General features: G+C 43.1%; 1 protein-coding gene across 1 annotated transcript in view; it reads right to left on the reverse strand.

Annotated features, from left to right (window-relative positions):
* NFIX (nuclear factor I X) overlaps positions 1–26,880 on the reverse strand; it is a 189,643-nt gene that overhangs the window by 65,890 nt on the left and 96,873 nt on the right. The window contains 1 exon segment of the mRNA XM_018570949.1: positions 22,433–22,469. Within this exon segment, the coding sequence (XP_018426451.1) occupies positions 22,433–22,469 (37 nt within the window).

Consider the following 26,880-nt stretch of genomic DNA (forward strand, 5'->3'; position numbering starts at 1 on the left):
CACACACACACATAGCTCCCCCCACCAGTACCATCTTAGGTGCATGCTGTTAAGATGCAGATGTGTAATTGGTGAGCTTTGCCCTTCTTACAGCATCTCTACCTCAGCCTTTCCCAACCTAGGGTTTCTCCAGAGGTTGCTGGGGGTTTCTTGAGCAGTGAACTGTTGCTTTTCAGATACGTAACCAATGGCACCACAAATCTTGGTAGCTATGTTGAAGAAGCATTCTTCCCACTGATCACCAGTGTAAAGAGCATTTTTCCCACTGATCACAAGTGAAATGGGGCCTTCTCCCACTGATCACCAGTGTAATGGGCCTTCTCCCACTGACCACCAGTGAAAAGGTGCCTTCTCCCACTGACCACCAGTGTAATGGTCCATTCTCCCACTGACCACCAATGTAACAGGGCCTTCTACCTCTGACCACCAATGTAATGGGGCCTTCTCCCACTGACCACCAGTGTAATTATGCCATTCTCCCACTGACCACCAGAGTAATGGAGCCTTTTGCCACTGACCACCAGTGAAATCGGGCCTTCTCCCACTGACCCCCAGTGTTATGGGGCCCTCTCCTACTGACCACCAGTGTAATGGAGTCTTCTCTCACTGACCACCAGTGTAATAGGGCCTTCTCCCATTGACCACTAGTGAAAATGGGCCTTCTCCACTGACCACCAGTGTAATGAGCCATTCTCCCACTGGCCACCATTGTAATGGGGCCTTCTCCCACTGACCACCAGTGTAATGGGGCCATCTCCCACTGACCACCATTGTAATGGGGACATTTTCCTCATGACCACCAATGCAAGCTGGTCAAGGGGCTGTTAAATGAAGCATAAATGAAGCCTTTGTACTGCTAGTGGTCCTGTGTCTAACACAAACAACTCCTTGCAACATTCTTCTTTTAATTCTATGACAATAACATAATGACAGGTTGGTGGCAAAAAGGGGCTGAGCGTGAGGTAAACAAGCTGAATGCTAAACACGGACCTGATGCTTATATGTAAGGACGTCCAAGTTGATCCAGATGGAAAAAGTTGGAAATCTTTACACACAAAGGAGTCTATTATTGTTTTTCACCCACAATTTACACAACTTTCATTCAAAATTTACACATTTTCTAATGGGATTTAATTGGGAAAATCTGCGAACCCTGGGTGAAAGTTGTGTGAATCTTGTGTGAAATAGACCCCAAAGTATTGTTCCGGAATCGCCCTGCTGTGTGCAGTACCACCTCCTGACACCAGAGGGGAGCAGAGTACAGCGGTCCGCAATCCCTATGCCTCAAATTACACTTCTACAATAAAGTGCAATGGAAAGTCCGTACCAGTGGAAAATTTCGGCTCGCCTTTGCAGGCTAACCGTGGAGCCAGTAATACGTTTTACAGATAGCCGCTGTTTATTTGGTGCTAAAAGAAATGCAGCATCAGAAAATATCATTTCATGGACCTGAACGTGTAATTAATAGCTTTTTTTTTTTTTCTTAAAGGCTGCGGCAAGAAAATTTTAAGATGAGCGTCTGACGTAATAACCACGGGATCCTTCTATTCTATTCTTCACAAGGCTGATTGAAGTGTATTTAACGCTCAAACTTTCTAGATATGAAAGGAGTACTGAGGCAAGGGGGTGTTATGTGTTCAGGAAGCTATGTACAACACCCTGCTGGCCCCTCTCACCAGCCATGATCTGCCTGCATTGCATAGAGAAACAAAGAGGCACAGAGAATATGTTTAAAAGAAGAACTCTGGCCAGATAAAATCTTAACCCTTGCAGTGGGGCTACTCCCACTGTAATGGTACCTTTTCCCACTGACATCTACCCATTAAAGTGTTTTGATGTTTGCATCCTGCACTGCAATGGTTACGTGCTCATTTTCCCTAGAGAGCTAAAATTACAGAGATATACTCACCCAAATCGCAATCCCAGTTGGCGCCTAGACCGGTCCCTTCAGCCTTGCCCCCCCGCCCCCTCCACTCCAGCAGTCTAAGGTCTCGTGAGTCATCATGTCTTATAAAGTGTATAGGACGTGAGGACGCCGAGGGACCTTCCATTGCCATACGTACATCTCCCTAAAACGAGCACTTAAGCCTTGCAGTGCGGGGGTAGCCCCATGGTAAGGGTTAAGATTTTATTTTCCAGGAGTTCTTCTTTAAAATAAGGTATGTACTAAAAACAGGGTTTATTTAAAAATGTGATTGACATGCTGATGACGGGGAAAGAAGGAACAAAATAATCAGAATAAACTTCAGCTTTACGATTTTAAGTCGCATTGGCATACATAAAGAGTAAAAAAGAAAAGGGGCAGAAATACCAACTTGAAGAAAGCGCTACTTCTGGCACTTTTTGGCAGCTTAGCCATGTGAACAATTGAAACTGTATTGACGTGCACCATAGACAAACCGAGTCACTGACCCGGCACAAGGAATGGAACCATCTGCCGGTGGGGCTTCGGCACAATAGGTTTTCGTTTAGTTACTGGGGTCTTGATGCACCCTTGGTGAATGAAGCACCCTGAAATGATTCCAGGACTAAGAAAGTCTAAAGTCATCATTGAGGTTATATGAGCAATGCATTGATACTGGTCACATGGTGCTGAAATGTGAGATCAGTTCCCCAGGACTCCTAGGCAGAAACCATGTGACCAATGCCTAGACAATAGTCATGAGGTCCATGGTTGGAGAGAACCCAGAAGCTAGGTTGTCTTTAGGTAGAATAAGTCTTACAGCCCTTCTGTTACTCATTTTTTTTACTCAAACAAGACTATTAATTTACATCTAATTAACATTTCAGTATAGCCCCACTTTAAGGATTTATATATGCATTTATTTTATTCAATTTATATAACACTAATGATATTAGCTAGACAGAGAACCTTAAACCGTACACATCAGTCTCTGCCCCCAGGGGAGCCCACAGTCTAATGTCCCCTCCACAGTCTATGTTAAACTTGGGTGAAAGCCAATGAGCCTGCGAGAATGTTGTTTGGGTTGTGGGAGGAAACTGAAGTCCCCAGAGGAAAGCCAGACAAATGCTGGGAGAGAATGTACAAACGCCATGCAAGGAGGGTCCCTGGTGTGAACTAAACATAGGGCCCCAGCACTGCAAGGTCAATGTGTTGTCAATAAGCAATTATGGCTTTATAAATTCAATTTCATTTCACGTTGTTTATGTATTTGTAATTGCAATGAGCAGTAGACTTAAGCTGGGTGTACACGGTTACAACGTTCATGCGACAAATCTGGTCAGAATATTCGATAATGCCATCAGAGACTTGTCGAAAGTTTGCTTGATTTTTAACATTTGATTTTGGAAATTAATGGAGTTTCCCCCAATAAACCCACATTCAATGTTAGATTTGTTAGTTAGCTCCTCCAATTTTTTTGGTCACTGCCGTCAAAAACGGTCATCGATTCAACCCTATTTACTATTAGAAAATCCAATGAATGTTCCAAAAACGACAATGTATACCCAGCTTTAGGCAAGAAGCACTAGTTGGTCATTTGGAAGGCACTGTAGTGCCTGTTGGCTGAGAGGAGTGAGGGGTCCTTATTGTAGCACTACAGTTATATTTCATAAACAGGAACCCCCCACTTAGAAGAAGCTCCTTGGTACTTATCTTGCACGAGGAATCGCACCTCAGAAACCAGAGAGGACATTCAAAGCCACATACAAAACAGCCATGAAGTCTACCTACTGTGTATGTGCCTCTGAGGCACTGGGTGTCATCCTGATTAGGGAAGAGCTTTGGGTTCAGGTCAGCCATCCGTTCAACCCAAACCCTAGGTGTACACCGTCTGACGAACAGGCAAACAATTTGGCCAATTCGGCCACCTGTCACATCTCCGTCTGTGTACTAGCGGTGTCAACCGCACAACATCATTAGTTCGGTTCACTTGGACATTTGCAGAACCCAGATTTCTAGTTGGGTTTGGCGAATTCCAACCCAGGCCCTTATTCTGATATAGGCTGTACATTGGTAGGAGCACATACTGGTTAAAGTATATGCAAACCCAATCCCAAAAATCTCTGATAAGTTTTAAAGTTGAACTCCAGGCAGATATAAATTAAATGAATGGCAGCTCCAAATATATTAATACATCGACCAATTTATTTTTTATTAATGCCAGTAATGTTAAGTACCTAACTTTGGCTTAGTATCAGCCTCTTGCAATACCCTATACAGCAAAGTTCAGAATGGGACAGAGAGGGGCATGGATCTAGTCAGTTGTGCTTCAATTCTTATGTTCTAATAAGGGATATGCTGGTAGGAGGGGAGAGCAGAATGACATAGAGACAAACTCATTAATTTGCTACTGCTTTTTGCACTGTCCAGTCAGAGTCTTGGGGAAGGAGGGGGGTCGGGGGCATTGAGACCTGTAAGATTTACTCCAAGCGTGTTGATTGCTTGCAGGCCCTGCCACCTACTGTGGTTTCCTCCTGCTGGCCCCTGTATCAGTAACGAGTCCTCTAATTATTGATCGTCCAATGGGAGGAACTTCTGAGCTAAAGACTTTCCTGGAGACTGTACTGCTTGAAACGAATGGAGTTTGGATTTCCCAGCTGCTGAGTGTCTTGCAGGATCCAAGCTTTGCATTCCTCTTTATTAAAGCACCCAAGTCACTTTAGGAACCTAGACATCATTCAGTTAGGTTAGGGGTTACATCTTCACTGGTTAGCACAGGTGACTCACCTCAATGGATCCTTGGACTTGACCATGGTCTTGCCCCTGTGGAGTTTGTTTGCCTTTCCTGGTCTTGTGCAGGAGTGCACCAGTTGCAATCCCCGTGTCACGATATCAGGAGGAAATGACATTGATAGGGTGGTAACATTTGTTATTGATGAGGTGATGGGTTGGGTGGTATACCCAAACAATTTTGTTTTCGGTTCCAGTTTTAAAATATGAATCAAGGAAGGTTTTTCTTTACGTTCCCCTTGATTAAATGTAAAGAGAATTGATTCGGAATCGAGTGTGTGGCTAACAGGCGTGTGTTCTACTGTAATGACTAGGCAACGAGGCAAAATGACTTACACCTGCTGGATGTATGTGATTGGCACCGCAAACTGGACATTATCATGCCCCCAAATGAGCTTGGCACATGAAAATATCAGCGCCGTGGGAGTAAACGCAGCTCTAGCTCTGGGCAAGCCAGGCAACAAAAACGGACCTTCCTCCTGATCTAAAATGGGTTGTTATATGAAAATTGCAGATGGTGTTCAAAGGTAATGATGAGGAGAATGCAAGAGGCAGGGCTGTAAATATGTGATTGGGCCTCAAAGAAAACCAATATGGGCCCCCCTGCCACTCTAATGTCTGTCTCATAGTAATAGAGGATACTAATTGGTTTGATAGCAATCACATAAAGGTCTCTAAACTATTAATACATTAATTTTATCTGGATTTAATTGCCAAATGAGCTATTTCTGTCTGCATAAATCTCTGTGTAGGCAGACAGTGCTGGTCCCCCTGTGCCTCTGGGTACCATGACAGTGGCATGAATATGGTTACAGTTACCCTCTGATAGGACAATATTTCCCAGGGACTTTTCTTCAATGCAAAAGCAAACTTCCATCTGTCATGAATATAGTTTATGGTTCAAAGTCCTTGATATTTTAGACTGCTTGTGATTTTCACTAAACCCTAGGAATATTTATTATTAGGTATTAATATAGAGTCAATTTACACAGTGCCTAACATATTGCACATTCACATCAGCCCCTACCCTCAAGGAGTTTACAATCTAAGGTCCCTAACCCACATGCATACAAGGGCCAATTTAGACAGGAGCCAATTAACCTTCCAGCGTGTCATTGGAGTGTGGGAGGAAACCGGAGTACCCTGAGGAACACCTCACAAGGGCAAGGAGAACATGCAAACTCTTTGCAGATAGTACCCTACACCACTGTGTATTGAGAGGTAAACTTCCCTGCATATAGTAAAAAAAAAATCTCAAAAGTAACTCCAAAGAAATTCAACTCACCCTGCATCCCAGAGTACAGAGAGAAGGAAGTGGCCAGAAAAATTAACTAAATTAAAAACATGTTTCTTTTTAATGAAGAACAGTTCCAAGTAATAAATGAAAGCAATCAGTTAAAGGAAAACTATGGGGTTAGGTCTTTTCCCCATAGTTCTCCTAAGGGTAACGGGAGGACACAAACTAGCGTCCTCCCGTCACCCAAAGCTCAGTATACTGAGACACCGCAGCTGAAACGGATCCCAACAATTATGTCTGGATCCACCCATCTGCGTGAGTGACAGCTGGCTCTGCTTATCTAGAGGAAGAGCCAGTTGTACCCGTCCCCTCCCCCGTCCGTTCCGCCAGTCAGCGCTGGAGGATCGGAGCGGGGAGGGGGATATCCAGTTCTCCCCTTTCACGCTCTCTTTCGGCACAGGATCGAGAAGTGAGCGAGCGCCGGTATGTGTTCGCTCACTTCCCGTTCTACTGAGCCGACCTGTGACAGTTTCATTGTCACAGATCGGCTAGAACTATGAGGTGAGTGAAAATCACTCACCTCATAGTTCTCCTTTAACTTCTAATGGTATCTAGCAAACATAACAACTGTGCTAAAAGTTTGTTTAGTTGACCATAATCTGAGTTTATAATCATCCACCACTTCCAGAATACAGAGAGCACCTCACAGGATCACTGGGGAGTGAACTTCTGCAGCCTGTACTGTGAAATTCTCTCTCTGGTTCCTGAATCACATTCAGACTTCCACGGCAGGTTTGAATCTGATTGGTGTCTGTAAGAAACTATGCTAATAGCAAGGAGCCTGCTGTGGGCGTGTTTGGGAACCCCTTCCATGCATCACAAGCAAGGGTTCTTAGATCACCAGATGACTAACAACAGGACCTGGGTTGGTCTGGGTCACTACAGCAGAGATTCTCAACCTTTTTGCATTCACGGCACCCTTTAAAAGTATTAAAAATCCTGAGGCACCCCAGTCTAAAATTAAAAAAATGTAAACAAAAAATGTCATGGGGCCCCACCAAAATCCATAACAGACCCTTATCTCAGATAAGAATTTTAAGGGGAAACCCTGCACAAACACACACACAAGAAAAATGAGGTATCCCTCTTAACATCAGAGTACCCCCTTTTAGTACAGTAGCCCCCTATCACATCAGAACCCTCCCTTCACATCGGAATCACCCCTTTCACACCAGAGTCCCCCTTATATCAGTTTAACAATAGGAGCCCCCTTCTGTAACATCTGGGTCCCCCTCTCACCACAGAAGCCCCCTTCACAGCAGGAGCCCTCTTCACATCAGAGCCCTCCTTTTTATATCAGAGTCCTCCCTGTTTCAAATCAGAGTTTCCCCTTCACATCAGAAGCCCCCTTCACATCAGATTCCTCCTTTTACATCAGAGCCCTCCTTTTTATATCAGATCCCTCCTGTTTCAAATCAGAGCTCCCCCTTCACATCAGGAGACCCCTTCAGTAGCCTGCCTGCACCATGGAAAGGCATGATGCTGTGCAAAAATTTTGGAGGCACCCCTGAGAAAGCCAGAAGGCACCTCATGGTGCCTCAGCACAGGTGATTAATACTGTATTCCTTATCTCCAATACAGAAAGTTGTGTCACCCATCTGGCTTGACAAGTAGCTGATTGTTGGAATTTTGCTACATTAAATGAATCTAATTATCTTCTCTTAACCTAAACTAAATCTGAATTCTATTATTATTCTATTATGTGTAATTTGGTATAGCCACCATTGTGATTCATACACATCTGCTACACTGCAGGGACAGGGAGAGACCTCACTTTTCTATGAGATAAATAACCAATACAGCATGGTCAGTTCTCCGCCTCCCAGCCTTCAGATTGGACAGTAGAAAGTATATGCTGATGATGTCACACTTCGGCTTTCACTCCCTTCAAGCTGCCTAAAATCCTTATTGCAACACTTCCTGACTGTCTCACAGTACATAACCTCCCACTCACTGCTCTGATATGCATAGAGGTGGTGGCACAATAATATAAAGACAGATGTCAGGTGCTTATTCTAGCAGTATTTAAAAATACGATTGATATTTTTTATGACTATTTAACTAGATTACAGGGTGTTTTCTTAATATTTGCTGGAGGTAAGTTTAATATTCATAGGCAAGTAGCTTTCAAGATACAAGAAGTATCTATGTTCCTGTTTAATAAACACGTCATAGTTGGTGTTGGAGCAAAGACAAGATTGTGGATGAGGAACATTGGCACGGTGACTTAGCAGTAAAGCATCTCCAACATTTTTTTTTAAATGTTGGTTAATGTGCTAAAGGGGCTTTATTTTCCCTACGTACCGATTTTCAAAACCGTTCTCCAGTGCATTAATGAAGATTACAGGAGCTGTGTTTGGGTATGTACCGTATTGTCCTAGGAAACATATATACGCATGCATTCTTATACACGAGCAGACAGCTCCTGGATCGTCTTACCACTAATAAGTGGGTGACAAGTATCAAATTGCTATTTTCAGATAATTAAATAAACGAGATTCATGTTCATCCTCCATGCACACCCTAGTTATCCTGCAGCTGGTGCAGAAGCCCTCCCTATCACTGCCCTCTCCCGTCTCTGCTAATGGAAACAGAAATAAACCTCCAGCACCGGTCAGTGGACATGGCATGCTCGGAGTTGTAGTCCAGAAAATGCAGGAGATCCAGGGTCAAGAGCTCTTTTAATGACTGCTATGTCAAATTTGTTAAGGGTTCTGTGTCTAATTGGGTCCATCCAGATTGAATCAGGCACAGGATCTGAGTAAGGGGTATGTGTTTGCAAGCTGAGGATATTAAGAGATTGGTATTCAGGGCCTCAAATAATAAAATGGCAGGGGAGTGCGTTGGAATGGTACATTGGGGTGACATTCAGTATGCCAATTACCACAGCGCAGCAGTGTGAATCCAGCCTAAGTGCAAGTCTTCTGGTCTCTATTATTCACCCCAGGTCAGTACATCAGATTTCAGCGTAATGAAACTAAGGTGGTGATATTGGTGCCAACAAATTTTTTTTAAGCTAAATCATTATTAAGCAGATAGTTATCTAGAATTTCAACCGGATCCATAAGTCTAATCTCAAGTTAACCCTGAAATTTCTGACCTGAGCCATACCCCTAAATCTCAACCTCACCCCAAGCAGACACAAAACCTAAACCTGAACTTAACCATTATCACAATGATAGTAACATCAATCGAAAACCACCCAGAAAATTTTAGTCAGAAACTCGGTGTCACATTTTTCAGGATACATTTTGGTTTTATTTTGGCACTAAATACTACTGAACAGATATCACCAATTGCATATATATATTTTTTTAAATTGGAAAATGAATTCTCGATTGTGCTGTACTCAGTTCTGTCAAACTGGTAAACCTCTAAGTAGGGTATACACCAGTAGAATGTTCGGAATGCCATCAGAGACTTGAGGAACGTTGTCCGAGATTTTGTTTGATTTTCGTTTTGCATCGACATTCAATTTTGGAAATGAATGGAGTTTCCCGAACGAGCAACACTCTCACTGTTACCATTTCGTTCGATTGAGATAACATTTTCAATGCGCTCCTTTGAGTTTTTTAGTCACTCCCGTCGAAATTGATCATCGTTTTGACCTCATCAACTATTAGAAAGTTGAACGAACGTTCCAAAATTACATTTGTTTATATGAAATTCTAACCATGTATACCCTACTTAAGTGTATGTATAGCCCAAACTTTTCTTTTTAGTTTTGGATAAAGTAAATAAGATTTAAATCGTCCATCATGTGGGGAAAATACCTTCACTTCCTGCACTGGAGATGCAACAAGTGAGGGGCAATTCCTCTGGTAGAGAGTTGTCACCCCAAATGTCCTGACTGGAGGATTTGGCTTCTTGTTCTGCCAACAACTCAAAAATATTGAATTTCCAATCACTTTCTGTCTTGGTAATAGTGGTCCCAGGGACAAATAGAAGTCTTTATTCTCCCTGTTGAAGAGCAATAAAAATTCCAACCCGTTCCCACTATATACAAAACTGAAATAATAATAAAAAGAAGTATTATGGCTACTCATATACTTTATGTATATTGTTTTCTAATTGAGACATCCAACATATACTTCCCAGCGGCTTCCCAACTAAAATGCCATTATTCTGTCGCAGTAAAACAATGGTGGAGTCCTATATAAGGTGCTGAAGAGGTGAGGTCACCAAGATTGTGAAGAAAAAACACTTAAGATGGTCTATTTATAAATGTTTTCACAAACAAATCACAGAATTGTCACCCAGGATTCTCAAATTTTATCAAATTGAATCAAATTTAAAAATGTATGAATCTGCATCTCTCCTCCCCCACTCCCTGTGGTTTGAAGGTTTGCCCCTCGCTTCCCACTAATGCCTTTTTTACATCTGCTATAGTGGTCCATCTGCTCACTTTCTCCTTTCTTTCTTTTCTTCTCCGTTTTCTCCTTTCCTCATTCTGTGTTTTTCTTTACCTACACTCTCTTACTACGAAAACCTTAATTTTTTGCATTTTTCACCTTTAATCTGGCTGCCCTCTTGTTGAGGTTCTTTTGTTGGATATACCATTGTCCGAGACGTGCCTCGTGGTATATCTCCTTTAAGTTTTCTTATTAACAGTTTTATCATGCTGTTGTGTTTACAGTTTTTTTATATAGCTTTGCATTTGGATATGTAACACCTTTTTAGCCAACTATGCTTTGAAAGATAGATTTTATGTTACCTGCTGTCTTTTTCTGACTTTCATATGCACCTGTTAACACCCTATTTGTATCATGGCCGTTGTTGTATTTCTATGTTCTTATAAAATACAAATTTTGAGATATAAAATTTTAAAAAAGTGAAAGTTGTTTTGAGTTCATCTTGTGGAATACACGTGGGCATAAGGGCATTGCAATGCCATTTATTTGGAAGGGCACGTCACACTAGGCCAGGGGTGGGCAAATTCAACCCCCATGACCCATTGCAAAACTCTGACAGCCACAGGCATGACTCCCAGAGGCAGATGCATTCTGGGATTTGTAGTTTCACCGCAGGTGGAGGGCCCTGGTTTGCCTACCCTTTCTCTAGGGGCTTCCCTAGATGGCACTGACGAGTAGAGAAACTTTCATAACTAAAGCCCTTTTTCAACGCAGCTCCGATGCACATATATAGCGTGCTTAGTGTCGCCAAAAAATGCTGCATGTCCTTTTTTTGTCTGTACTTGTGCATTAGCAGCCTATTCAATATAAATGGACTGCCTTAACGCAACGTACATGAATGCGTGGCACAATGCGTGGCTACGCGGGAATACTGAGGCGCCGCAGCTGAAGCGGATCCCGACAATTATGTCTGGATTCGCGTGAGTGACATCCGCGTGAGTGACAGCTGGCTCTGCCTATCTAGAGGCAGAGCCAGCTGTACCCGCCCCCTCCCCCGTCCGATCCTCCACTCAGCGCTGGCGGATCGAAGCGGAAAGGGGGGGAATCCAGCCCCTCGATGGCACTGACGAGTAGAGAACGGCAGAGAGCTGTGACAGGATCGAGAGGTGAGCGAACGCCGGTATGTGTTCGCTCACTTCTTGATCTACTGAGCCGACCTGTGACAGTCTCATTGTCACAGGTCGGCTAGGACTAATTATTATACAAAAATTGCCGTTGATACACATTCTGACATATATATACTGTATATACTGTGTATATATACTGTATATGTACTGTATATAACTGTATACACAATTGGAATGGTTTGTATACTCGTGTTAATGTAATATCCGTATTATATGCAGCACTCCCGTCCTGTGTTTAAACTTTGCTTGCTGCACATCCATTCTATCTACTTATCCTATGTAAGGAGTGAGAGTTATATAAACACACATTAAAGACAAACTATCCAAAACACATGATAAATTATATACACTAAGCCCTACAAAGGATGATAAATTATACAAGTTGGAAATTACACCCGGTCCGATCTATAAATTATATATACTAACTGCTTTCATTTAAAACTTCAAGCGAAAGTATAAATTATACACACGAGGCAAAATATCCCAATTTACGCGCTCCTATACAATGGATTGACGGAGCAGGCCGGCAGAAGGGTTAAACCAGAGATGAAGGCTTTATGCATAATTGTGGTGTTGGTGAGCTGACAGCTCCGCGCTAATTACGGCCGCCCGGAGGATAATTACTCTCCCGGCACTTACAGCCACCGCAGCAATCTCTGCATTTACTGTGTCACCAAACTGCGCCCTCTGTCATTAACAAGTCAACCCCCCCTCCCGTCCGCCATCACACACAACACACCACTCTAATAGGGAGATATTTAACCACTGTGCCTTCGCCCCTCTGAACGGAAGGAAGCGAGAGCTTCTGTGTCTGGCCTACTGTTGCCTTCCGGAATTGTATTGATGGTCTTTGTCTATGAATGTTAGAGGAGCACTGGCAAGGGCAGGAAGGGGGCCGGTGTCTCTTGGGCCACTCTCATCTTTTGAAAATGATGGGCATCACCGATGGGGTAAAACAACTTCCTACATAGAGGCCTTCACAATAGGGTCAATTCAGTATGCCTTTGTTAGGCCAGCAGAGGCCTCCTAAGCACCATGCTTGAACTAGCATACTCTGGTAAATGGCTCAGTACATACAAGTGAAGATTTTTTTTCTCGCTCTGCTTTGATGCACACCAACTTGAATGTGGCATGCAGCTCTCAGGCCCACCTGGTAGTCCACTGCTATAAGCTGCTCCATTCTGACAGCCCACTTTACTAATTGAAGCCCAGCAATGCCAGGCCAAGTGCCAAACACTAAGCCCTGATAGGTCATCACCTAGCCAAAATTTGTATGGCTTGGCCAAGCACGTCTTGTCAATGTTATTAACCAGAAAGAGATGATTGATGAAACATCAATATTTTTACCCCAAAAATGGTGGCAACCCCAAGTACTAACAAAATTTAACAGGGCACCAGAGAAATGAGTGAGAGACATCCTCTAGGTTAACTTAGCAGTGGTCACCAGACAGAAGAGGCCCTGAGCACAGCTGATGTACTGTGACAGACACAGAAACCATGATCTTCACCACTTTGTGTCATCATTCTCTTGGCGCAATACTGCACAGCTACATTGCGCTAAATATTGCACTAATGTTCCGAAAACAATATTATTTTTCTGCAGAAATTTCACACTTTGGGATTTTTTTTACATTTGGCGCACAAGTCACATCTTTCTGTTCAAACCCTTCAACTTGAACAATTTTTTGCTGCATTCCATAAATCAGTGTTCCATGTGCCAAATATATTGGGAGCACCATCAATTGTTTATCGGGTCCTGTATATTTTCATATATAAAAGCTCTCCTGCCTTCTCCCTGTCACAAGGAGTTTCCCCAACTCCAATGCTGCTCACAGACAGAAGATGGCATTTGACAGACTTGTGGCCAGTTTCTTAGTCATCAATTGTTCCTTAAGGCTGGGTTCACACCTAGGCGTATTGAATATGCCCGTCTGTCGCGCGTTTTTTTACCGCGATTCGCGGTAAAAACCGCGCGTCAAACGCGCGTTTCCGAGGACTACTTGGCTGTATCCCAATGGAAACGCCCAACAAAAACGACCCAAAGAATTACATGTACTTGTTTGGGCGTAGGCCGTTTTGTAGGGCGTTCAGACGGGCGGAAATACGGAAAGGTGTGAACCATACCCATAGAAAACAATGGGATTTTCATGTTTGTGCGTTTTGTAGAGCGTTCATAGAGCCTTGAACGCGCAACAAAACGTAAAGGTGTGAACAGGGCCTAAGTGCAAAAAACCTTTTGTATAAAGCAACCGTACGTTCATACAAAGCGTATGCAACAAGGCCAGAGAATATGCATACAGAGCTTCTAGATTCAGGAAAGGCGCATGCCCACTGTCTACACTGTGTCTATCTCAAGATGGAAAGACAGACATGCAAAAGTATAGTTCATATAGCAGAAAATGGACCAGAAATTCCAAACAAGAGGAAAACATAACAAAAGACAGCACAAAAGACCTCCATAGCAGAGCTGGCTATCGACCAGGAGATTGTGTTTTTTAAAAAAAAAAAGGAAAATTCTATCGATTATATAATAGTTAATGGGGACAAATTGAAGATAATTTCCGACCATAATGCTGAAAAAAATTGAAGGAGCAGAATGGAAAATTGTTCTCGAACAAACAAAAATTCTAACAGTGAATATGGTTTTCATCCTGGAAGCTCCATTCATTTTCAAAAGTGAATGTTAGGATCAAATTAAATTTTGAACGTCATTTGTCAAGTCTCTGATGGCATTATCGAATGTTCGGACAAGATTTTTCGCATGAATGTTCATACAAAACTCTACCACTGCATGGCCAACTCAAGTCACAATGAACTTTAAAGAAATAAACTCAATTGCACTCACCATAGAAAAACGTCTTGGGGCAGTGGGGCCTTCACAGCATGCACTGATGGAAAAGGAACATGGCTTCCATCTTTTACCTCATGATCTGGCGGCAGGTAGAAGAAACAGACAACCACCAGAGAGAATGTAAGCTGGTTGATAAGCATTTCAGTTACTGGTTGGCTACAGGTCAGACAGAAGAAGGGGAACCTCTATTTTCTATCACCTGAAATTCGTTCATACCTGCTGATGGCACTTCTATGGGCATAGTATGACATGCTTATGAACTTTCTCCTTTGCTGCTTCATTGTCCTTTCTGTCTAGCGGTTGCCTGTTCCCTCTGCCTGTGGCCAGGGCATGAGGTAGAGGCTGGATGGTTGGTTCCTTTTCCATGAGTGCGTGCTGTGAAATCCCTATTGTGCCCAAGGGCGTTTGTTTCTTGTGAGGGCAATCGAGTTTATTATTTTATTAGGTTCATTAGATTAAGTTCATTACAACTTACTACACTATGGAGCACTGTCTTTTGTTATGTATTCCTTTTGTTCACCGTGGAGCTCCCACTCCTCTCCTGATTCAACTGGCTACCTGGTTTCCATTTTAGTTATTGTTCGAAAGCATGGCACTCCGCAGTTGCTCAATATATATACTGTATATATACTTTGTATCTCCTTATAAATCTTATAATATTTTACCTTCCATCCTTAACCCTTAAAATTTTGTTTCATATCAAAAAATTCCATTTGCACAGTTCAGTTTTTCTGGCAATGAATCCATGCCGCAAAGACGGAGTTACTAAAAAACGAACCTCGTATGAACGATTGAAATCACATGTTCCTGCAGAATGTTATCTTACGTCTGTTGGTAGCCTAAAGCTTGAACGAGTTAACTAGAGAGAACAGGGATGACACAGAGAGAAATAGAAAGAAGAGGGAGGCCAGAGTTCAGCCACCTGCAGAGAGAAGGAGGGAGGGATGGGGCCCCCGCACTCTGCTTAAGGCCATGTTGACACAGATTAGTGCAAGAGGGTCAGAGGTCAACGAGACAATGATTGGAGGTCATGACATCAATAACACAGGCACGTGTCGGAGCCAAGGGGGGGGGGCACACATTATATACACACAAAACTACCTATGCAGGCAGGAGGCACGCAATCTTTATGTGTCTGTCTATCCAGATATACCGATAAAAGAGTTGTAAACGCTTTAAGATAATTTGCAGCAGAGCCTCTGATCCTGTCCTGGCCAGCTTGGTAAGTCTATTTCCTACCTATACTATACATATATTCTTTAACTGTGTTGTAAATGCGATTGTGAAAGTGGAACAAGTTCCCCTAAGAAATAAAATGATTATTATTATTATTGTAATAATAATAATAATAATACAGGATTTATTTTGCACAGTTAGCGCAGCACTTTACAATAAAAAATAAAAAGACTTTGCTACTTTCCATTTGTTTTTGCAAAATCCTTTATTATAAACCTAATTTTAATATTACGTACGTGTCGTTTTAATCCCTTATCAAATTCTGTATTGACAAGTGATGCTTATTATGGGGTTGGGTGGAGTTAAATGTTATTAAAAAAACAAATTAGATTTGTTTGCACTTCCTTCCAGAGACTGCCTGCAAGCAGCACTGCACTGTACATGATTATAGTGGTTAGAGTCGGGTTAGCGTAGATGATTCTATTTGCCTTTTCTTGGTTTTGTATACATCTCCTGGAATCCAAAAAGATTGTCATGGACACTCATTAGAATTTTGTTGTACCTCTGCCTGACAGATGTTGGTGCCTGCGATAAATACATATAACAGGTACATGAATCTGTCACATGGAGACATGGAGCCGGAGTATCCATACCACAAAGTGCATGTTCAGCCAAGGGCCACACAACATTGCTGGCTGCTAGGTCGCTGCAAGCCCATGGCTTCCTTGGTTACTATGATGCTGTTGGCTGCTATGGTTGTTGGTTTATATGGTGCTGTGCCGCCAATGTCGCCCTAGCAACCACGTATGCTGTGCAGCTGACAGCGTCATAGTGACCAATGATGTTGTTCTTGATGTGTAACGTACACCAAGAACAGCGTGCTAGCAACCAATGATGTTGTGAGCTGACAGCATCCCTAGCAACCACGGACCTTTTGGACCGATATTGTCCTAGCAACCAGTGATGCTGTGGGATGAAAGCATCCTTGCCATCAGTGACACTGTGGGCTAACAGGATACTTGCAACCAATGTCCCTGTGGGCTGACAGCATCCTAGCAACTAGTGACAGGGGGGGTTGGGGGGTTCCATGGCCCCGTTTACTTCAATATGACATTACCTCCAGTTTTCTTAATTCCAGATGCAGCCATGACGCCAGAATTGTGTTAGAAATCCTTTATTGAATTGCCCTCATTGTGGCTTTTGTATGCAATGTACACATTTAGGTTTGTTTTTAGATTTGATCTGGTGAAAGACAAAATTTACCAATATCTTTGGAAGGTAGTCTCATAGGCTATTGGTCGCAACTTTACCTCCAGGAAGCCCGCTGTCATGAAGAACAATTAGTACAGCAGGTTAATAAAAACCTGTCTCAATTGCTATAATTCCTGCTCTGGAGAGCCACCTTACCCACTCCTCACTTTACCCACCTTCCTTCTCTATGGAAGGTTTTGAGGTCACCCATCACATTTAGTGCCCAATAGGGTGGCATGGGGGCAGCCAGAGCAAGACCATGCACACTCTTCTGATAGTTTGCATAATGGAAAGCCCTAGGCTCTAAGAATCTTAAGGCTCCCAGGCCTCAGTACCTTCCTGGCAAAACACAAGGCCAACTGGAAAATCATGGTAGAAGCAAGGCTCCAAGTCTGAAGCTCACTGAAGACCACAAGTGGTCATGGTAGTGATAATTGTAATAATAAGGCTCTCAGGACATGTCTGCCGTACAACCCAGAGCAGAGGCAAGGTTCGAAGTGAAGCCACTATTACCTTACTGGATTCATTCTGAATGAGTTATCTAGGCCAGTGTTCCAAATACATAGTTGTCAGTAAATTTTGAGGACCCACCTGATCAAATCTGAGACAAAATATGAATGTGTGTGGCCAGGTTGTAATTCCAGCCCCTGTAAAAGCTTATACTGGCCTTCCCTTCACTTCCCAGCCACTACATCCATCCACCTGGAATGAAGGCAAATACTGGCTGGTTGTGAAGAGCGCGTGACTCTCTTTGGTAAGAGTGTTTAGCCCTACGTGAGCTCTGACAAGGGCACTTTGGAGCTTACAAAGAGCATCTTCTCTTCACTCCGCCAGCCAACTGGAAGAGAAGGTGAGTATAAGCAGTCATAGGGACTGGCTTTGTAATTACACTGTTGTTTTGCCACCTTTTGCCAAAATTGACTAAATGCACCAACACTGATAGAATAAAAAAAATGTGCATTTACTAAATGTTTGTATTGAGGCCTGAGGAGCTTTGCAACCATGATCAGTGCATCATGGGTACAGTGCACAGGCTCTTTCAGTTTTTACCCCCCAGCTCTCCTTTAAGGTAGGCTCAGACAAAGCAGATCATTTATAAATGATCTCCCTGGCAAGAAGTCATTTGCACGGCACTAGTGCCCCTAGGTGGCGCTGACAGCTATTGGAAATTCCCTATATACATTGTTATAAACGAACCCCAGAGTGTTAGCTTTTTGTCTATATTATGTGTGCAGGAAAGCATGAAAGAGATTCATTTGTAAAGAAACAGTACCTTCGTCTTTAGGTTTACCTTTGTCCGGGCGACTCTCATTTGTGGCACAGTAATGAAGGCATATTTAGTGGGTACAGAAACTGCAGCATATGGGTGCAGTGCATACAGCAAATACCCTCATGTTCTCTTTTACCAGGCCCCTTTAAGTCCCACCGACTGTTCAACACAGTGTGACTAAAGCGAAGTGTGCTGCAGCTCTTTAGCGTGCCCAAGGGTGCTCCAGGTCTTTCACAATCTTTGGAATTCCCCTTGACGTGGCACGTGATAAACCGCAGATTGGTGGATAAGTTTGGCACTTTTTTTTTGTCATTTGCACCATAACGTTGTATAAGGTAGATTTCACCTTTAATAACTTCACCTGGTCATGAAGAGGTGGTGGTGGTGGGGGGAGGCATCGATTATTGCCTGTCTTTTGTTTGCTGCGTCTGATACGAACGAGCGTGCACACCCAAATTAGGTGACTCGGCGAGTGCAAGTTAATAAAAAGTTCCCCTAAAATTTTTAAGTTCCTGCCATTGTTTCCCTCTGTGGTATGCGAACCATGCAACCACAGTACTCTCCCTCGGCTTGTCTATTAACTCCCGCTTAATGTGTGCGCACTTGACAGTTAGTGAGGCGATATAGCGTTGTCAAAGTTAGGTTTTGTTTACACATCATCCTTTCCTAGCAGAGACGTCTGCCAAATACCTGGTAAAAACTGTGTCTAATACCGTACACAGGGCCTAATGGCTCAGGTACAAGTTTTGGCGGCTGGGGGGGCGGAGCTTTGCAGCGTAGCGGTCTGAGCAAAATCTTCAACGTAGATGGTGCTAAAGGAGCATAGGAAATAAGGATTTGTTTTCTATGCACATTTGCTCCATCTAGTGGTCATGATGCAGTATTATAATCAGAGCATTCCCATTTAATTACACCTGCAAAGGTAAAAACGAACAAACGCTCGTTTGTGCATATATTCAAACAGAATGTTCGCAGATATTCACAGGGAAAACGGCAAATTATTTATAAATACACCTCTTAAAGTGACATTAAAGTCAAATTTTCTCCCCCCGCCATGCTGCTGTATGCACTTACCTTGATGCCTCTTGATCTGACCATCTTCTTCTTTCCAGTAGTTTTCATCAGTCCCTGCAGCGCTGGTGCCTGTCTCTGATCCAGCGCTGATTGATGTGTCTTCTGTGTCCCACGGTGTCTGCGCGGGTACACGCTGCTGGGCTGCCTGCATTGACTTACCTTGTGTCTCCCCTCGTCCCCCAGCCAAAGATCTGAACTGCGAATGAGCCTGCCCCAAGATCCTTTGTGGCAGCCTGAGAATCTTCAGCTCTTAGGCGGGAGTGAGCGGCGGAGACACAGGTAAGTTTAAACCCTTTTGAAAAGTTTTTTTTTTTTTTTGCTTGCTAGCAGAAGATATATGCAAAACCCCAGAGGGTTTAATAACCCCTAAAACTCCAAACTTTCTGCCCCAATCAATGGCTAATCCATGGCAATACCCTACTAGACATATTAATATACTATGTAAATGCATTCAATGAGTTCTTTAATGAATAAGTAAGTAGAATTATTTTGGGTCTTTTATATCTGTCGTTCTGTTTTGAGTTTTTTATAGTGTATCTTTTTTTAGTCTCACTAATTATCTGCGTTGTTCAGCTACACGGCACTTATTAGAGCTCCCACCTCTATTCAGCTTTTTTTGCCTTGGAGTTGCAAATCTAAATAGAAGTTTTCCACTTAACTTGGCAAGAGTAGCATTAAAAAAACAGGACTTATAAGGCAACGTGCTGTAAAACAGGCTAATCAGAAATCAATTAATGTTGCTCGAGCAGATCCAAAAGGGTGCCGCTTGGTCGCTAGGGGTTACCGCACTTCGCACACCAGCGTTGCTCTTTGCATCGCCATATTAAATAAATCCCAAAGCCAGGAATTGCTTTCTGCTGCTTCAGAATACAGAGCCAACAGTGTATACATGTGTTGTCCAGAATTCTAATTAAACATACCACAGACATTAGATCATTGCAAGACTTCACATTTAAAGGGGAAACATCAGCAACGGTTCTTAACCCTCTTCCTTAACCAGAATGTAATCCTCTATGGGATATATTCTGCAGTACCAAGATCATTCTCTGGATCCTACAGCTCCTACATGGCACAGACCTATACTAAACTATTAAAGTGGAATTCCAGCCATAACATTTGTTTAACTTCTGTCGCCTAGCGTTCTTTCTTAATTGGAAGCAGGCGGCTATTGCCACCTAGCACCCTTCGGTGATTGGAAGAAGACAGCTCTTGCCACCAAGTCTCTTCCATTGTTTGAAAGCAAGCAGCTATTGCCACCTAGCACCCCTTGTTGATTGGAAGAAGACAGCTATTGCCACCTAGCACTCTTCGTTGATTGGAAGAAGACAGCTATTGCCACCTAGCACACTTTGGTGATTGGAAGAAAACAGCTCTTGCCACCTAGTGTTCTCCATTGATTGGGAACAGGCAGCTATTGCCACCTAGCACCCTTCTTGATTGGAAGAAGACAGCTATTGCAACCCAGTGTCCTTTGTTGATTGGAAACAGGCAACTATTACCACCTAGTGTCTTCCATTGATTGGAAGCAGGTGGCTAATGCCACCTTGCACCTTTTGTTGATTGGAAGCAGACAACTTTTGCCATCCAGTGTCTTTTACTGATTGAAAGCAGGTGGCTATTGCCACCTAGCACCCTTTGGTAATTGAAAGAAGACAGCTCTTGCCACGTATTGTTCTCCATTGATTGGAAGCAGGCAATTATTGCCACCTAGTGTTCTCCATTTATTGGAAGCAGGCAATTATTGCCACCTAGTGTTCTCCATTGATTGGAAGCAGGCAATTGTTGCCACCTAGTGTCCTCCATTGATTGGAAGCAGGTGGCTACTGCCACCTAGTGCCTTCCATTGATTGGAAACAGGTGGCTATTACCACCTTGCGCACTTTGCTGATTGGAAGCAGGCAACTTTTGCCAACTTGTCTCCTTTACTGATTGGAAGCAGGTGGCTATTGCCACCTAGCACCCTTTGGTAATTGGAAGAAGACAGCCCTTGCCACGTAGTGCTCTCCATTGATTGGAAGCAGGCAACTATTGCCACCCAGTGTCCTCCATTGATTGGAAGCAGGTGGCTATTGACACCCAGTGTCCTCCATTGATTGGAAGCAGGTGGCTATTGCCACCTAGTCTCCTCCATTGATTGGAAGCAGGTGGCTATTGCCACCTTGCACCCTTTGTTGATTGGAAGCAGACAACTTTTGCCAACTAGTGTCCTTTACTGATTGGAAGCAGGTGGCTGTTGCCACCTAGCACCATTTGTTGATTGGAAGAAAACAGCTCTTGCCACCTAGTGTTCTCCATTGATTGGAGCAGGCAGCTATTGCCATCTATATCCCTCCATATAGCTGCCCGGGGAGAATCAAAGGGCAAATAGCATACAGTGTCACTTGAGTGACAGCTCCGAACCTATTGGGCGTGATGTGGTGGCCAGCAGCATTCTCATGGCATATGAATAAATGCACATATAATCCTATGGAAAGATTTATGTTGAAATTAATGATCTGGTGACAGAGTCTCTTTAAATAAGCTGAATGCTGCGCTGACTCCCTTTCACGTCTGTTTCATTAGCAACAATCTAGTTACGTGCTGTAGCTTGGTAAAATGTTTGCTGTTATTTGTTTCAGAGTCAGCGAGTTGTTTCGCAAGCAACAACAACCATTAATAACGCATACTGTCAGTGATAAGTGTGCTACATAATGTTTGCAAGATGTGTCAATGAACACTTCTGTGACTACGGGAAAAAAAACAACATCATGCAAGATCCCTCCAAGAAGACCATTTGTTATAGCAAAGCACCAAATCTAGGAGTTTGCTCCTAGATTAATGAAGGTCAGACATAGTTCCAAAGCATTGCTAGGTGAAATGGGAGCTTGTCTGTTTTGCTCTACCATACTTATGTTATAAAGTCAAAGAGCTTTTAATACGGACTATGCCTATACGCCACTGTACTAAATTTCTGCATGCTTGAAGTTCTTCCGAGTTGCCGAAGGAGGTTTCACCCAGGCACCAGGCAGTGGACGAGGTGTGCACTCCTGAAGTCCTTTTGATTCCTTGGTTTCTACTAATGCATTCATACTGTATGTTACCCCTTGTGACTCAACCCCTTCCTCATTGGCTGTGTGAAATAGGGTTGCCACCTTTTATGTCAGCGAAACCCGAATGCTTTAGCGATGTACGGAAATGTTTTTGGGGAGAATGAGTCGCGGTTTATTCATATGTAAATAGCACCACCCATTCATATGTAAATATCACAGGCAAGACTGTTTTCAGTGGGGGGGCCAGTACACACTATCTTAATTTTGGTTGCCCCTGTCTGCCTGACATCTTGTGTCCGGGTTTTAGCTGCCATGAAACCAGAACACAGCATTCACATCCAGACTGTTCGGGTGAATCCCTGACAGGTGGCAACTCTAGTGTGAAAGGTTGTGCAGGGAAAGTGAGGCAGCAGCTTTGAATAGTGCGACCCTCCAAAATTATGTGGATATCTGAATCATAGAAACTTTCCTAGTCCATGTCCAATCTTGGCTTGTCTGAATCTCTCTGCACATCTCTACTGCTAAGTCAACTATTATCTCCAGATATATATTTAAACTGATGTTTTATGTGGTTTTAATATGCACACATTGTTTGTTATACAAATATTTCATACAGTGTGCACCAATGACAGCAAGAGCACTACTGGATTAGAAGCTGCCGTTTGACTCACCTGTCTGATTGAAACCTCCGGTGGAGCCCTACAGAGGAAGGAGGAGAGAAGGGATGCAGTCCCTGCTCTTATGCATTTACTAGGTGTAAAGCTTGAACTACTGAACTCTGTTAACTATTTTTTTTATTTAACAAAGCACATGAGGAGAGCTGGGAAACATGTGAAAAATGTGCCCAGAGCTCCAGCCAAGGCTGCTTGTGAGCACACAAAATATGCACATGCAATATAAACTTTTAATGTTTTAATGTTTTGGTCCTGAACATGATGAAAACAATATATACAAAGTCACTTTACATTCCCTTTAAAAGGGGAAGTCTCAATCTCTTTTTCATTTTTCATGTAACATAGAGGTGAGACGAAAGCTGCAGTGGAGACGCCTCACCACTTGAACCCCAACAATATGAGAAATCAGGGGGTGATTAAACCCATCAACATCTCATCACAACCAAAATATCAATAAAAGAGGACCTGTCCCTTTAATGCAATCAACAATGATCTCCTCCACTTTTTGCAGTCAACCCCTCCAAGTCTAAGAATCTGTTCTAAGAATCTGTCCACTAGGCACGCTTTAAGGCAACCAACAATCCCCCCCCCCCCCCAAATGTAAACATCTGCAACCAACCCCCCAAAGTCTAAGAATCTGTCCACTAGGCACCCTTTAATGCAACCAAAAATCAACCCCCCAACTCTAAACATCTGCCAGCACCCCCAATGTCTAAGAATCTGTTCTAAGAATCTGTCCACTAGGCACCCTTAAATGCACCCAATAACCACCCCTCCCCCAACTCTAAAAACCTGCAACCACCCCATGTCTAAGAATCTATTCTAAACTTCTGTCCACTAGGCACCCATATAAGTGAAACTCTTATGGCTCGTTCCATGTTGCCTTTTTACAAATCTGGAGCTAAGCACATAAAAAACTTCTCCAACAGATGGGGAGTAGAAAATTGGAAAAACAACAAAGTCAATGAGACTTGCATGGATAGATAAGCAACTACTACAGGCCAGGAAGCGAATAACAGATAAAGATTGCACAAAAAATGTCAATGAATCATACTTGGCACAAAGAACAACTTAGTTATTTTCTGCCACCAGTATCTATATTTATAAATGTGTTTAGAACAGTTGTGCCCCGAGGCCCCAGATCCGATGCACGCTGCTCCACGCTATCCAGAAAAGCCAGCGAGTGCACGTGATTGCTGGCCAGCCTCTTGTGAATGCAAGCTAAAGATGTTTTCTTTTAAAATAAGTTATGGGTGGTGTTCCCTTAGTGTTGCTTTTCAATGGAATAAACTTTTTAGCTCCCACCGTCATGGGACCTCTCTTCAGTGACACCTCCAGATGAAATCTGGTAGTGCAATACAACTGCTCAGATATAACGACACATTCCCTTTTGTTTGGTCTGCTGGTACTAGGCTTGCCCTTAGGCAAATATCTCCAATAGAACTCCAGGCGGGGACATGTCCGCCCATCCTGGCACGGCTTATTCCAGCACCAGGAACACTGACGACAGCGGTAGCGCAGCAAATGCTGTAGTCCTGATGGCTTATTCTTCTGCATTGAAAAGGGAAAGGAACAGACACTCTTCCTGGGAGACATTCCAACATCTTTTTGCATCTCAGTGTGCAATGAGAACCTCTGACTGCCTGAGGCATTCCTTGCTGCTCTTAAGGAGATGAGAAAGGGCCTGGAAATCACACTTGTGGCATCATCAATGGTGCTGTACCACTAAATGTTAGTTCTAGTGGCAATATAAGGTAGAAATATGGATATTACTTGGTCATTACAGGTCCAAAAGCAATATTTTAGTTATTGGTGGAATCTGGTGGGTATTCTGAAATGTCCTGGATGCTGCAAAAGCAAGATCCCCCTATTATAGCACCCTACTTTGTCCACCTGGGGGCTTTAGGCATTCCTGCCCACCATTGTGTGTATCGGCTCCTCTATAAGATTGGATGGTGTGAATTGGGTGCAGAGAACTCACCAATAGATACATAATGAATGGCATGAGCCACTTTACAGAAGGACACCAGTCTAGGCAAGCAGGATATTGTTTTGAAATGAAGGTGACAAATGGTGACATTTATATCACTTTTATGCACTTGCCTTGCAACAATTTGCAACCCTGCCTGTGTCACTGCCAAGCGTTCCGTCACTAACCGGTCACATGACTTACAACGGATAGAGTGCAAAAAGTGGACATTGCCTTTTTCCTGGTTCAGACATGCCCAGCTACGAGCCGAATGGTCACATACACACCTGTGCACAAAGTCGACCTCCCCACCACCATCACCACTACATTTCCTGAGGAAATCAAATCTTTTTTTACTGACTCTGTTACAGAAATGTTAATGCCATTATGTTAGAAACAGGATCTAGGAATACAAAAAGTGAACGTACGGGGAAGTGTAGAAGCCAAACGTGAGAGCAGTAAACACCAAAAGCAGACTAGAGAAAGAGAATGCAGAAGGGAAGAGAATGCATGAATGGAAAGGAGCGGGAGGGGTTAATTGATGAATAAACACCAGTACAGGCGCACAATGGTCTTCTGTGTGAGAGTAGCTCTGCCCTCCTCTATATACCTATGTACACCTCCGAATACCTCCCCTCTGCCAGAGCAAACACACACAGGGTAAACTAACCAGAGGACAAAGGAGAGACAAATGTCACTTACAGGTGCAGGTTACTGTCCTCAGCTGAACCCCTGACTCACCGCATATGGAAAGCAGGCTCGCGTTCCTTACCCCCAGCTACAGTAAACTCAATTCTGAGCACTTTATTATTTCAGCAACATCTTATAACAAATAAGAAGAATATTAACATTGTAACATCTCATTACAGTAACCCAGCTCCTGAGTGTCTTATTAACATTGTAACATCTTATTACAGTAACCCGGCCCCTGAGTGTCTTATTAACATTGTAACATCATATTACAGTAACCCGGCTCCTAAGTGTCTTATTACCCCTGTACCATCATATTACAGTAACCCGCCTCCTCAGTCTTATTACCCCTGTAACATCATATCACAGTAACCTGGCTCCTGAGTGTCTTATTGCCCCTGTAACATCATATTACAGTAACCCGGCTCCTGAGTGTCTTATTACCCCTGTAACATCATATTACAGTAACCCGGCTCCTGAGTGTCTTATTACCTCTGTAACATCATATTACAGTAACCCGGCTCCTGAGTGTCTTATTACCCCTGTAACATCTTATTACAGTAACCCGGCTCCTGAGTGTCTTATTACCCCTGTAACATCATATTACAGTAACCCGGCTCCTGAGTGTCTTATTACCCCTGTAACATCATATTACAGTAACCCGGCTCCTGAGTGTCTTATTACCCCTGTAACATCATATTACAGTAACCCGGCTCCTGAGTGTCTTATTACCCCTGTAACATCATATCACAGTAACCCGGCTCCTGAGTGTCTTATTACCCCTGTAACATCATATTACAGTAACCCGGCTCCTGAGTGTCTTATTACCCCTGTAACATCATATTACAGTAACCCGGCTCCTGAGTGTCTTATTACCTCTGTAACATCATATTACAGTGACCAGGCTCCTGAGTGTCTTATTACCCCTGTACCATCATATTACAGTGACCAGGCTCCTGAGTGTCTTATTACCCCTGTAACATCTTATTACAGGAACACCATCGTCGTGTGTGCATTACCTACACTGTAAAAAATATATTCTTTCTTAAAATAATAATACCTACAACATACGATGTAGGCCTTTAAAAAAAATCCTGCATCTGTTCCTGATACACCACACGTTCTCTTCTATTTCCCCCACTGATGCAAACATAAGTAAGTAGGAAATCCTTCCTAAAAGCAGCCGTTGATTAGTTTTTCGGCAGGTTGGCTTTGGAAACAGCTGACAGTGGTTCCAATATTTGGAGAAATATATTTACCAATGTGTAAGGGAATCTGTATTATTTTGTGTTGGGCATTGACTGGTGACAGACAGGACATATTATCCCCCCCACCCCCCTTCCTTCTTTTCACTTACACCTTCAGGG

This window comes from Nanorana parkeri, unplaced genomic scaffold (genome assembly GCF_000935625.1).
Source record: "Nanorana parkeri isolate BGI_ZX_2015 unplaced genomic scaffold, ASM93562v1 scaffold1637, whole genome shotgun sequence".
Classification (NCBI taxonomy): Eukaryota; Metazoa; Chordata; class Amphibia; order Anura; family Dicroglossidae; genus Nanorana; species Nanorana parkeri.